The sequence below is a fragment of the Staurois parvus genome, unplaced genomic scaffold (assembly GCF_062004578.1).
Source record: "Staurois parvus isolate SC_StPar_1 unplaced genomic scaffold, SC_StPar_1.0 ptg000073l, whole genome shotgun sequence".
Classification (NCBI taxonomy): Eukaryota; Metazoa; Chordata; class Amphibia; order Anura; family Ranidae; genus Staurois; species Staurois parvus.
The window spans coordinates 36,781-51,244 of NW_028317869.1; the positions used below are offsets into that span (position 1 = coordinate 36,781).

A 14,464-nucleotide genomic window follows, 5' to 3' on the forward strand; every position below is an offset into this window, starting at 1 on the left:
ATGCTAACCATTTGGCCACTGTGCTGACCCATATATACCTTTTCTCACCTTCAAATCCAGTCCACAAGCTGCTCTATGTCCTCTATGTGGCACGCCTAGACCAAGGCTAGCCCATTGCCTGTGGCTGTCACCCAATAGCAGCTTTCTGGGATTCAGGTGGTCAATTTAATTGGAAGAACACAGCGCCTCTTCCCTAAGGACCCCCTCCTGCTCCCTTTGGGTATGAAAGTCTCATGCTCCAAGCACCAAGGTTTAGGACTGCCACACGTCCTGGCTCATGCTGGATTTTAATTTGTCTGCTAGTGGTATGTGGAGCAATCCTGAAGAAATGGACAACTCCTTTTGCTCCGACCATAACAGATGTCAAAAGAAAACTAAGAACCCTACTTTACAGGGAGAAGTTGGACTCTCAACTCTTCCACCATATCTCAGAACCACGCTTCGCCTCCAGGTGGAACGCTTTCATTGACTCCGCTCTCTCCACATCAGAAGCTATACATCTCTCCTCGTTTTCCTCTCCACCATCCCAAAAATCACCTCCCTCTACCCGCCTACCCCCCCAAAACAGCTCTACATTGCCCCTTCACTTCTCCCCTCTCCCCACTACGGCACTCACCACCTCCTCCTGCTACTCCACTCCCCCGTCGACCCACGTGCCACCACTATCAGACCCACACGCTCCTGCACTTCCCATCCCCATGCCACCTTCCTCACCCTTCTCCTTCTCCTATCCACTGGGGACATCTCCCCGAACCCTGGCCCCTCGCCACCTCACCCCTCCTCTAGGGACCCCCCTGCTCCCACCAGCTGCTGTAACCCCCTCAACCTCATACCTGTGCCTCTTCTCCCCGCATCCATCCCCCCTCTCTCGGTTGCACTCCTGAACGCCCGCTCGGTCTGCAACAAACTTACTGCCATCCATGACCTCTTTATCTCCCACTCCCTTAACCTCCTAGCCATCACCAAAACCTGGGTTCAGGCCACTGACTCCACCTCCCCTGCGGCACTCTCCTATGGAGGTCTCGTCTGGTCCCATTCACCAAGACTGAGCGGTCACAAAGGTGGTGGGGTCGGCCTGCTCCTATCACCGCTGAGCACCTTCCAGGTCCTCCCTAACCCTCCCTCCCTAACCTTCTCCTCCTTCGAGGCTCACTGTATCCGGCTCTTCACCCCCACCCCCCTAAGGATCGCAGTGATCTACAGGCCTCCCGGATCCATACCCCGCTTCCTGGATGACTTCGCCGCCTGGCTTCCCTTCTTCCTCTCCTCTGAGCTACCAGTTATCATCCTTGGGGACTTCAATATCCCCATCAACGACAACAGCCCGGCTACTTCCCAACTCCTCCACCTAACCTCCTCCTTCGCGCTCACACAGCACACTCAATCCTCCACCCACATCATTGGGAACACCCTGGACCTCGTCTTCTCCCACCTCTGTACCCTCAACCAGTTCTCTAGCACCCCCTTCCCTCTCTCCGACCACCACCTCCTCACGTTCTCCATCTCCCCTTCCCCTAACTCCCCCCCCCCAGAGCGCCAAACCATCACCAGCCGCAACCTCCGCAACCTGAACCCGGCCCCCCTCCACTCAGCTGCCGACCGCCTACACGACAGCATCCTTCCACTGTCATGTCCTGACCTAGCCACTAACACGTACAACGACTCACTATCAGCTACCCTAGACTCTCTGGCACCCCTAACCACACGCAACATCAAACCCAGACCGCTCCAACCATGGCAGAACGACCACACTAAATGCCTCAAACGTCGCAGTCGCGCGCTAGAGAGACTATGGCGCAAAACCAGGTCCCCCCGTTCATTCTCCCTCTACAAATCTGCCTTCCTCACCTACACCTCCTCCCTCCACGCCGCCAAGCAGGCTTACTTCGTAAACCTGATCAACACCCTCTCCTCCAGCCCTCGCTGACTCTTCTTCACCTTCAACTCCCTACTCTCTCCCCCCCCTCCTCCACTCAGTACCTCACTCACCGCCCACGAGATTGACACTCATTTCCACAACAAGATTGACGCAATCTGTAAGGACATAGTCAACTCGCAATCTACCTCCCCACCTAGCCTCCCCCCCCTATCTCCCCCTCATCTCTTCCCTCCTCTGACCTCGCAACCGCACTGCCCCCCTCCACACCCAAGACCCCGCTTACCGTAACCCCCCCAGCTCTGCACTCCTTCAGCCCCGCTACCACTGAGGAAGTCACCAGGGTCTTCTCAGAAGCCCGCCTCACTACCTGCCCCCTGGACCCTATCCCCTCTCGACTCCTCCAGTTACCCCCCTCTTCCCTCATCTGCTCCCTCACCCACATCTTCAATCTCTCCCTCTCTACCGGCGTATTCCCCTCCCCCCTAAAGCATGCGCACATCACCCCCATACTCAAAAAGCCCTCCCTGGACCCCTCTGACCCAAACAACCTCAGACTCATCTCCCTGCTGCCATTCACTTCCAAACTCCTGGAGCGCTTAGTCTACGACCGCCTAAGCGCCCACCTAACTGACAACAACCTCCTTGATCCACTACAGTCCGGCTTCCGTCCCCTATACTCCACCGAAACCGCCCTCCTCAAAATCACCCCCTCCTCCTTAATAAACTACTCTCCCTTGGCATCAGAGACACCGCTCTCTCCTGGTTCTCCTCTTACCTATCCCGACGCTCCTTCAGCATTTCCTACAATGGTGCCACCTCCCCTTCCCTCCCCCTCTCTGTTGGGGTCCCCCAGGGCTCTGTCCTTGGACCCCTTCTCTTCTCCATCTACACCTCCTCCCTTGGCAAACTCATACACTCTCACGGCTTCAACTACCACCTCTACGCTGATGACACTCAAATTTACCTCTCCACCCCCCACCTCACCTCCACTTTCTCCACCCGCATCACTCACCTAAACGACATCTCTGACTGGATGTCGCTCCATTTCCTCAAGCTCAACCTCTCCAAAACCGAGCTTCTCGTCTTCCCCCCTGCCCGCGCCCCCCCCCACCCTATCCATCACTACTAACATCACCACCATCAATCCCGCCCCTCAAGCCAAAGTCCTTGGAGTCATTCTGGACTCTAACCTCTCCTTCCAACCTCATGTCAAATCACTCACAAACACATGCAGGCTCCACCTCCGCAATATCGCCAAAATACGCTCCTTCCTTACCCCAGACACCGCTAAACTACTCGTACACTCCCTGATTATCTCACGCCTTGACTACTGCAACTCCCTCCTCACCGGCCTACCCCAGTGCAGGCTCTCCCCGCTTCAGACCATCCTGAACTCAGCGGCTAGACTCATCCACCTCACCAACCGCTCCACCTCTGCCACCCCCCTCTGCCTATCCCTCCACTGGCTCCCTATCGCCCAACGCATCAAATTCAAACTACTCACTCTGACCTACAAAGCCATTCACAACACTGCCCCTAACTACCTCACCAACCTGATTCCCAGGTACCACCCTACCCGTACCCTTCGCTCTTCACAGGACCTCCTTCTATCTTGCTCCCTGGTCTCCTCCTCACACGCACGTCTGCAAGACTTCTCCAGGTCCTCCCCCATCCTCTGGAACTCACTACCCCAATCCATCAGACTGTCACCTTCCGGCGCTCCCTGAAAACCCACCTCTTCAGGGAAGCCTACCCCACCCTCACCTAACTGCTGCTCTCCTTCATTCCTCCTACCACTCCATCCCCCACAGCCACTTCCTCCTGTACCACTGCCCCCTCCCTCCTAGATTGTAAGCTCGAAAGAGTAGGGTCCTCTAACCCCTCGTGTGCTGTTTGTAGTTGCTGTAATGTTTCATATATTGTCCCCCCCTCTATTGTACAGCGCTGAGCAAACCCTTTGGCGCTATATAAACTCGATGTAATGTAATGTAATGTAACAGCAAATCCTGAGACCGGAAGCAATATAACTCACTTTTACACTCAGGCTGCTTTCAGGGGATTCCAACCGTGAATAACCCCAAGAGCAGAGGAAACACTTACATGGCGCCCTCAAAGTGGGTCTAAACCCCTTTACATAAACTCAGCTCTATGATGTCCAAGCAGGAGGAGAGCAGAAGGATGACTCTCTGTGGTGTCAGACTTCTCCCTTCTAACCCCCGACACCACAAGCCCAATAGGCAAACACTGCGCCCAACTGATGCTTCATAGCTACTTTCCAAGGTAGAGGTATTCCCTCCCACACCATGCAATATAGAGGCCTGAATACGCATGCGCGTGCCCGTATGGCACCAGTAACTTCAGTCTCTTGGTAGGATAGGACAGGACAGATAGGAGTCATTTCCTCCCCTACACAAGGATCTACAGTCCATACACACCCAGCACAAGGCCGGGGTCACACTACCAGACGCTTCTTGGGGCTGCAGTTCCTCTGAGCTCCACAAGGTGGGGATCTCACTTCTACCCACACAGGAAGTCTCTATGGAAGACAGACAGGAAGTGATGTCAGGTACAGGCAGGAAGTTCCGGGTGAGAGCTGAGTTGGGAAGTGGCAGCAGAGGAGGTAATAAGATGTTATTTCCTATTTACACCCAGTAACCCCCCATCATGTCCATCCTCTTGCTTCATAGTCATGTCCGTCCTCTTTCTCCATAGTCATGTCCGTCCTCTTCCTCCATAGTCACTGTGACGTCTTTTATCTCCAGCAGATGATGATACACACATATATAGTGTGGGAACCCAGATTAACCCCTTCAGGGGCAGAACATTCCCCCACTTCCGGGGCCGGAACATTCTCCTCATTGTGGAGAGGTGTCACCTCACCTCATCAGTCTATACTAATGGATTATACCACTTTTATAAGTGGCAGGGGATGGAGAATCCTATGACATCACACTGACCTCGCAGCTTCTCCCCCAATGTCCTTCCAACCAGAGTCAGAGAGTCCTATGACATCACACTGACCTCACAGCTCCTCCTCCCAATGTCCCTCCATCCAGAGTCAGAAAATCCTATAACATCACACTGACCTCACAGCTCCTCCTCCCAATGTCCCTCCATCCAGAGTCAGAGAATCCTATGACATCACACCGACCTCACAGCTCCTCCTCCCAATGTCCCTCCATCCAGAGTCAGAGAATCCTATGACATCGTGCCGACCTCACAGCTCCTCCTCCCAATGTCCCTCCATCCAGAGTCAGAGAATCCTATGACATCACACCGACCTCACAGCTCCTCCTCCCAATGTCCCTCCATCTGGCTTTTTTCTGATGCTCTTAGGATGTGGGGCCCCTTGGTATCCTCACATGTAAAGAGGGACTGTTGGTCCTGCGTTGTATGTAATGACATCAGAATGCTGCAACAAGCCTATACCCTGCGTAGTGTGGGGGTCCTGTGGGGGGGAATTATACCTCAGCCTGAAGTGGGGCTTTAATAAAATGGAGACCTGAATGGAGAGGTGAGGAGGATTCTGGGAATATCATTTGATGTGACTATTTGTGTTCAGATGTAGAGTTTTCCTCCTGTGAAGTCTGGAGATCATATGACATCACATTGCCTCCACCTCCCTCCCTGATAGAAGAGAGAAAGAAGAAGAAGATTCTAGAAGTCACCAGAGAGATCACTGAGCTGCTGACAGGAGAGGTGAGCGGTGCCGGGAATTCTGGGACATTCTCCAGTAACAGACAAGGGATGTGTCTGGATGGTGACTGTATCATTGTGTGTGTCAGGTTCCTATAAGGTGTCAGGGTGTCACTGTCTATTTCTCCATGGAGGAGTGGGAGTATTTAGAAGGACACAAGGATCTCTACAAGGACGTCATGATGGACAATCAGCCGCCCCTCACATCACCGGGTAAGAGGAGACTTTATTGTAAAGGAGAGAGCAGTACGGAGGATCCACCTAGATCCCCCATCATCTGATAAACACATAGAAACAATGGATTCAGTCAGTGTGTGTGTTTCCTACAGATGGATCCAGTCATGGGAACCCACCAGAGAGATGTCCCCGTCCTCTGTATTCCCGGGATTCCACACAGGAAAGTCACACCATCCCTCACCATCATCAGGTAGATGAGGAACAATCACTCATAGTATCATTAGGATCTGTACATTATCTGCATTGTTACCATTGATGTCATTTTTATTATATATTCAGAGTGGAAACCTGAGAGATTCTAAAGTTGAGGTTAATGAAGAGATAAAAGAGGAGGAGGATGAGGATGGGGGGATGGAGGAGTCAGAGCTTCTAAAAGAACACAAAGATCTGTACCAGGACACCATGGTGGAGTCATCCAGCTACAGGAACCCCCCAGAGAGATGTCCCCGTCCTCTGTATTCCCGGGATTGCACACAGGAAGGTCACACCATCCCTCACCATCATCAGGTAGATGATGACAATTATTGGTAGTTGTGATTTATACACAGCATGTTTGTTACAATGAATGTTTTATTATATCTTTCAGAGTGGAATCCTCGGGGATGAGAATATTGATGTTAAAGAAGAGTATAAAGAGGAGGATGAGGAGTATGGAGTGATGGAGGAGTTTTCAGAAGGACACAAGGATACGATGGAGCCACCTAATACCAGGAACCCACCAGAGAGATGTCCCCGTCCTCTGTATTCCCAGGATGCCACACAGGAAGGTCACACCATCCCTCACCATTGCAAGGTTGGTGGGATGGAGTATCTAGAACATGGACTTGTAAAGATGATGTGTGGAGTTCTTTTATGTGACCTTATATCTTACAGATGATATTTTCTCTCATTTTCTTGATTTAGAGTGGAGATCCAACCAATATCAAATGTGAGGTGAAAGCAGAAGAAGAAGAGGCGTATGTGAGGGATGATCAGCAGTCTATGGAGGAGGATGGAATAATGAGGCTAATTATAGAGGAGGACACTCTTACAGAAATCAGCACAGGTGGGTCATGAACACTAAATCCATTCCTCCACCCATACTGCTCACTGATTGGTCCAGAGTAGGGCGGGGACTGGGTGATATCAGCCTGTAATCCCCTGGTCACTTTCCTGAGCTGTGTTCCCCGTCCTGTATTCCTGGATTTCTCTCGGATAATCTTCCTTCTCTGTGCTGCAGACACAATTTATGTATCTAGACTGGATTTATGGAGGTTCTGGGGTTCAGCTGGCAGCAAAATGTTCATTTTCACCATAGACATTACTTGACCTAGGCACCTGGGGTGTGTGCTTTTGGTATTCTGCCCCATGCCCGGGTTTAGTAAAATCTCTGATAGAACAAGTCTCCCAGGGCTACTTGTTCTGTTGTCTGCTGGCTGTGCCGGGTGGAGGGATATGTCTGTAGTGTCTCAGACCCAAGTCACTGAGTGCAGTCTCAGGAGATGGGAGGCAGCGGTGTGGGACCTCTGCAACTTGTCTACAGTAAACATTTAAGCTTCCGCTGATTGCTGAATACCAATATTATGTCCCCTGCACTATATACTCTATGCTGTACATTACATACTCCTGACCCCTGCACTATATACTCTATTTTGTACATTACTTCTGAGAACATCTTAGTGACCTCTTCAGTAGTAGCGAGGTCAAAAGAGGAAAGTGTTGAGGGAGGTTTAGTATAAGGTATGCTAAGTGGGATGGATGTCTGTGCAGTGGTGATGTCCCTACGAATTGTGTCAATCTTGTTTTTGAAATGATTTGCCATCTTGTGAGCAGTGAATGAGGTACTGGGTGGAGGTGGGGGTGGAGAAAGTAGAGAGTTAAAAGTAGAGAAGAGACGACAAGGACTAGATGACAAGGTATTGCTGAAAGTGACAAAGTAGGTTTGTTTGGCAGCATGGAGGGAGGAATTGTATGTGAAGAAAGCAGATTTATATCGGGTGAATGCTTGTTGAGATTTGGTTTTACACCACAATTGCTCCAGCGCATGACTATGTCTCCTAAGATTTCTGGTGTGGTCAGTCTGCCACGGATGTAATGGTCGGGGCCTGATGCTTCGTGTTGTTAGAGGAGCAAGTGAGTCCAGTGTGGATGACAGTGAACTGTTGTAGACAGCAGTGGCCAGGTCAGGGCAGAACAGGGGAGAGATTCTGTCATAGAGTTGGTCAGTTGCAGAGTGGAAAGGAGCCGGGTTCAAGTTGTGAAGGTTTCTGCAGGTAATTGTTTGCTGCTTGGAGGGATAGGTGTTTGAAGACGAGGAGACCGTGAAGGTGATGAGATTGTGATCAGAGAGAGGAAAGAGGGTGTTTGTGAGGTTGTAGGGAGTGCAAAGATGGGAGGAAACAAGGTCTAATGTATTCCCATCAGAGTGAGTGGAGGACGGTATACATTGTGCTAATGCAAAAGATGAGGTTATGTTGAAGAGTTGGGATGTAGCCGGGTTGTTGACATTAATAGGGATGATAAAATCTCTGAGAATGATAGTTTGTAGTTCAGAGGAAAGAAAGTAGGGTATCCAGGCGCAGAAATCATCAAGAAAGCGGGACACGGGTCCAGGAGGCCGATAGATCACTGCAATCCTCAGAGAAATGGGAGAAAACAGCCGGATGCAGTGAGTCTGGAAAGAAGAGAAGGATAGAGAGGGAGGGTTAGGGAGGACTTGAAAGGTGCTCAGTGAGGATAGAAGCAAACCAACCCCACCACCTTTCCGACCACTGGGTCTGGGTGAGTGGGTCCAGATGAGGCCTCCATAGAAAAGTGCCGCGGGAGAAGCAGAATCTGCTGCTTGGAGTCAGGTTTCTGTAATTGCTAGTAGGTTAAGGGAGTCGGAGACAAAAAGGTCATGGACAGAGGTGAGATTATTACAGACAGAGCGGGCATTCCAGAGTGCACATGAAAAAGGGAGGGTGGTTTTTGGGAGCACGGGGGCAAATATTAAATTGAGGGGATTGCGGCTATTCCTGGATGAAAGACAGTGCCTGGTGTGGGGGTGAGATAGTGAAGGACCAGGGTTTGGGGATATATCCCCAGAGGTTAGGAGAAGGAGGATGCCTGGTGTGGTGGTGAGATAGTGGAGGACCAGGGTTTGTGGAGATATCCCCAGAGGTTAGGAGAAGAAGGAGGGTGCCTGGTGTGGTGGTGAGATAGTGGAGGACCAGGGTTTGGGGAGATATCCTCAGAGATTAGGAGAAGGAGGATGCCTGGTGTGGGGGAGATATCCCCAGAGGTTAGGAGAAGGAGGGTGCCTGGTGTGGTGGTGAGATAGTGGAGGACCAGGGTTTGTGGAGATATCCCCAGAGCTTAGGAGAAGGAGGAGGGTGCCTGGTGTGGTGAGATAGTGGAGGACCAGGGTTTGGGGAGATATCCCCAGAGATTAGGAGAAGGAGGAGGATGCCTGGTGTGGGGGTGAGATAGTGGAGGACCAGGGTTTGGGGAGATATCCCCAGAGGTTAGGAGAAGGAGGGTGCCTGGTGTGGTGGTGAGATAGTGGAGGACCAAGGTTTGGGGAGATATCCCCAGAGATTAGGAGAAGAAAGAGGATGCCTGGTGTGGTGGTGAGATAGTGGAGGACCAGGGTTTGGGGAGATATCCCCAGAGGTTAGGAGAAGAAGGAGGATGCCTGGTGTGGGGGTGAGATAGTGGAGGACCAGGGTTTGGGACTATATCACCAGAGGTTAGGAGAAGAAGGAGGATGCCTGGTTTGGGGGTGAGATACTGGAGGACCAGGGTTTGGGCCATATCACCAGAGGTTAGGAGGAGGATGCCTGGTGTGGGGGTGAGAAAGTGGAGGACCAGGGTTTGGGGAGATATCTCCAGAGGTTAGGAGGAGGATGCCTGGTGTGGGGGTGAGATAGTGGAGGACCAGGGTTTGGGGAGATATCTCCAGAGGTTAGTAGGAGGATGCCTGGTGTGGGGGTGAGATACTGGAGGACCAGGGTTTGGGGAGATATCTCCAGAGGTTAGGAGAAGGAGGGTGAGGAAAGTAAGATGGGAGCGGGATGTACACGAGCGCACATGCCTTGCAGTCCTGGTGTTTGGGTCAGCAGGAGAGTGAAGTATCAGCAGGAGGTGATGAGAGCAGTAGTAGGGAGATGGTAGCAGTGAGGGGGAGATGTACAAGTTTTGGGATGGAGCAGAGGGGTAAAGATGTTAGATTTTGGGAATGCAGGAAAGTAATATGAAAAGGAGTAGAGGGGACATAATAAAAGGTACACGGAGTGGGACTTGCTGGGAAGGGGTTAATTTGGCCCCTGGGATGATCTGGAGGACCCCTCGGAATTCTGGGACCATACAATGACAGACCACAGGAGCAGGATGGTTCTAAGTATGATCATTTATTGGTAGCAAAAGAAGGATTTAAATACAATTATGGAGGGAGGATGTCTCTCCATCCAATCAGATTATTACAACCAATATCGATTCAACCAATCAGAACATCATTAGCTAAACGTATTTCATAACATGATCTCATCCTAATAAGTATTATTATATACAAATACTGTGTTGTGCAGAAATCAAAGTCCAATATCTGTAGCTGGCGTGATATGACACATTTCGGGCAGGTTGACATGACATATTAGAATTTGTATAAACAGTAGCCGAGTAAATTCTCCGTATTGATTTCATCAACGTTCTCTATCTGTGAGATGTTAGTATGTTTCAGAATTATTGAAATAGATTTTAGACAGGTAGAGATTAACCCTTTCCCCCACAGGACTCAGACTTGTAGGAGATGTTTCCCGGGGTGTTTGCTCGCAGTCTGTCCAGCATGCAGGAGAGTTTCTTGTTGTACCTTCCTGCTGCTTGAGTTCTCCTGCTTTAGTTCAACTGCTGTGTTCAACTGTGTCTCTGCACTCCATCAAAACAGCACTCATGCAAAAGCAGCACCCCATCTGTGACTATGTGCCCCATCTGTGACTATGCGCCCCATCTGTGACCACCCCCATGAGCTGATCTAAATTTATAAGGAGATGGCCAAATGAGCACTCATCTCCGCCCCAATTAGGAACTGATAAGAATCACATGACTAGGGGGGATGTTTCTCAAGCACAGACCAGACACAGGCCACAGTCATTAAAAAAGGTGCAACAAGAGGTGAGAACTAATCAACACAGACAGATATATATATATATATACACTATTTGTTCTGAAATTAAAAGGAGTCAATGTGCTGTTGTAGTTTAGAGTGGAGAGCAGATAGCAGCATTTACCTGTGAAAAGCAGGGAAGGTATGATTAGACTGCTGTGTTCAACTGCGTCTTAGCACTCCTTCAAAAACAACACTCACGCAAAAGCAGCACCACATTTGTGACTATGCCCCCCCCAATCTGAGAAATACTCCTGACCCCTGCACTATATACTCTGCTGTGCATTACATACTCCTGACCCCTGCACTATATACTCTATGTTGTACATTATATACTCCTGACCCCTGCACTATATACTCTATGTTGTACATTACATACTCCTGACCCCTGCACTATATACTCTATGTTGTACATTACATACTCCTGACACCTGCACTATATACTCTGTGTTGTACATTACATACTCCTGACCCCTGCACTATATACTATGTATTGTACATTACATACACCTGACCCCTGCACTATATACTCTATGTTGTACATTACATACTCCTGACCCCTGCACTATATACTCCATGTTGTACATTACATCCTCCTGACCCCTGCACTATATACTCTATGTTGTACATTCCATAGTCCTGACTTCTGCTCCCCCCTCCCCCCACTGCAATATATACACATAATATGGATTCTCTTTTGTTCCCCCCATTTCCTACCAGATTGACATTTGATATCGGATGCTGTGATTGGAGCACAGACTTTTACATGGTGATAATAATGTGATAACATCCTCCAGCTTTGACCCTTAAACAGAAAGTGATAATGAGGGAGGAGCCAATACCCCAATGATGGTGGTCTTCAGGATCAGTCCAGTCTTCATCTTGGTTGTTCTCCCCCCATCCTCACTCTCTGACCTCTGGTGGGGCTCAGCCCCGCTGTTCTTCATGACTAAATCATGGAGTAAATAAGGAAGTGCGGTACTTCTTGTGTTGGGAAGATGGCGATGAGTGATAGAGGGGGTGGGGACCCTCGTCCTATAATCCCCTCATCACTGTCCCTCCTATAAAAGACAGTTCTGGTTGTTTCCTCACTCTCTGACTAAGGTCCATGAATAAAGAAATGACCTGGTAGGAGATCAGAGGAGCCATTTCCTAGTTCCCTTGATGGTGGAATTGTAAGCTCCTCAGAGACCAAGCTGCCTGATGTGGGTGGAGTCCTGGTTTGGGGGAACCAATCAGCTCCTGTCTAGTAATCCTCTTTGTCTTTGTATTTTAGTCCATGGCCGGGAGATGAGGAAAACCTCCGAGGATTGTCTCACTTTGTCTCCAGACTGGAAAGTAGAAGATGAGGACATCACACAGTATAGTCCAGGAGAAAACCCGGCTCCCTCCAATGTCCATCTGGCACCACCCAGTGTAGATGGACCATCGGATTCCTCGTATCCTGAGGAACCTCAGACTGTGCGGGACCGGGCCGGCCTTCCAACAGGGAAGAGCTTCTCCTGTCCTGAGTGCGGGAAATGTTATTCACAGAAGTCCCATCTTCACAGGCATCAGAGATCTCACACAGGGGAGAAGCCGTATTCTTGTCCTGAGTGCGGGAAATGTTTTTCACTGAAGTCAAGTCTTTGCAGCCATCAGAGATCTCACATGGGGGAGAAGCCTTATTCCTGTCCTGAGTGCGGGAAATGTTTTTCACAGAAGTCCAGTCTTTACAGACATCAGATATCTCACACGGGGGAGAAGCTGTATTCCTGTCCTCAGTGTGGGAAATGTTTTTCACAGAAATCCAATCTTTACACACATCAGAGATCTCACACAGGGGAGAAGCCGTATTCCTAATGTATGTTTAAAATAAATTAAATAAATAAATAAAATAAATGTAATCTCATGATGATATAATGTGAATGAAGTAAAAAACGTGCCCAGTGCTATAATTGATGTGAAAATAAATAGCTAAAAATAATGTGTATAATAATAAAAAATTATAATATAATGTGCCACAAATCAAATGAATAAAGAGAAACCTCTTTGATAAATAATAAATATGTGCAAAAAATATGCATGTGCAAAGATTGCAAATATTGCCCTAAACACTGAAAAATATATATATATATATAATAAAATGCAATACCCAATTAATTGTATAAAAAATAATAATAAATAATACTAAAAAACGTGCAAATCATATATAGTTGTCACTCCACTTGTACCACCTGGGACGGTAATTAAGGTTACATGCTTCAAATGCTTATTTAGGCTGAAATGTGAACGTCCCAATCTATGTAGATACAGTATATGGAAAGTCTAAAGTTGTAGTAGACTGTGATGTTGCTTTCCTTCCACTAGATGGCCTCACAGTTCCTTCCAAGTATGACGGATGAGTGGATAGATATGGGTATCTCCCCTCCTGTGATTTTGGGTCTGTCTCCTATTTCCTCTTCCTCCCCTTTAAATAGGAAATAGGAGACAGACCCAAAATCACAGGAGGGGAGATACCCATATCTATCCACTCATCCGTCATACTTGGAAGGAACTGTGAGGCCATCTAGTGGAAGGAAAGCAACATCACAGTCTACTACAACTTTAGACTTTCCATATATCTACATAGATTGGGACGTTCACATTTCAGCCTAAATAAGCATTTGAAGCATGTAACCTTAATTACCGTCCCAGGTGGTACAAGTGGAGTGACAACTATATATGATTTGCACGTTTTTTAGTATTATTTATTATTATTTTTTATACAATTAATTGGGTATTGCATTTTATTATATATATATATATATATTTTTCAGTGTTTAGGGCAATATTTGCAATCTTTGCACATGCATATTTTTTGCACATATTTATTATTTATCAAAGAGGTTTCTCTTTATTCATTTGATTTGTGGCACATTATATTATAATTTTTTATTATTATACACATTATTTTTAGCTATTTATTTTCACATCAATTATAGCACTGGGCACGTTTTTTACTTCATTCACATTATATCATCATGAGATTACATTTATTTTATTTATTTATTTAATTTATTTTAAACATACATTATAATATATCATATTATATATCACCTAATAATATTTTGAGGAGCGCAACACATATATTATTCTATTTTTTGTCTATTTTTCACACAATGTTTTGAGTATGTGTTTCATGTGTTGATGCACCACTTTATTTAAAATAATTAATTGTAAGCACTTTTTTTTTTTTTTTTTTTTTTTTTTTTTTTTACACCATAGTAGCTCACAAGTATACACCTTTAAAAAGAAGCCGTATTCCTGTTCTGAGTGCGGGAAATGTTTTTCAGACAAGTCCAGTCTTCACACACATCAGAGATATCATACAGGGGAGAAGCCGTATTCCTGTCCTGAGTGTGGGAAATTTTATTCACAGAAGTCCCATCTTTACAGACATCAGAGATCTCACATGGGGGAGAAGCCGTATTCCTGTCATGAGTGTGGGAAATGTTTTTCACAGACGTTCAGTCTGCACACATATCAAAGATCTCACACAGGGGAGAAGC

General features: G+C 47.9%; 1 protein-coding gene and 1 long non-coding RNA gene across 2 annotated transcripts; both read left to right on the forward strand.

Annotated features, from left to right (window-relative positions):
- Positions 1 to 5,358: 5,358 nt before the first annotated feature.
- On the forward strand, positions 5,359 to 6,002 carry LOC149469334 (uncharacterized). Its single transcript, XR_016311592.1, has 3 exons — positions 5,359 to 5,578; positions 5,665 to 5,788; positions 5,905 to 6,002. It is a non-coding gene; the product is annotated as an uncharacterized LOC149469334 (long non-coding RNA).
- A 65-nt stretch (positions 6,003 to 6,067) lies between these two features.
- On the forward strand, positions 6,068 to 12,825 carry LOC149469335 (uncharacterized). Its single transcript, XM_089669368.1, has 4 exons — positions 6,068 to 6,319; positions 6,399 to 6,605; positions 6,716 to 6,857; positions 12,211 to 12,825. Exons 1-4 carry the CDS (start codon positions 6,068 to 6,070, stop codon positions 12,774 to 12,776), a joined length of 1,167 nt encoding a protein of 388 aa, XP_089525494.1. The 3' UTR covers positions 12,777 to 12,825.
- The last annotated feature ends 1,639 nt before the right edge of the window (positions 12,826 to 14,464 follow it).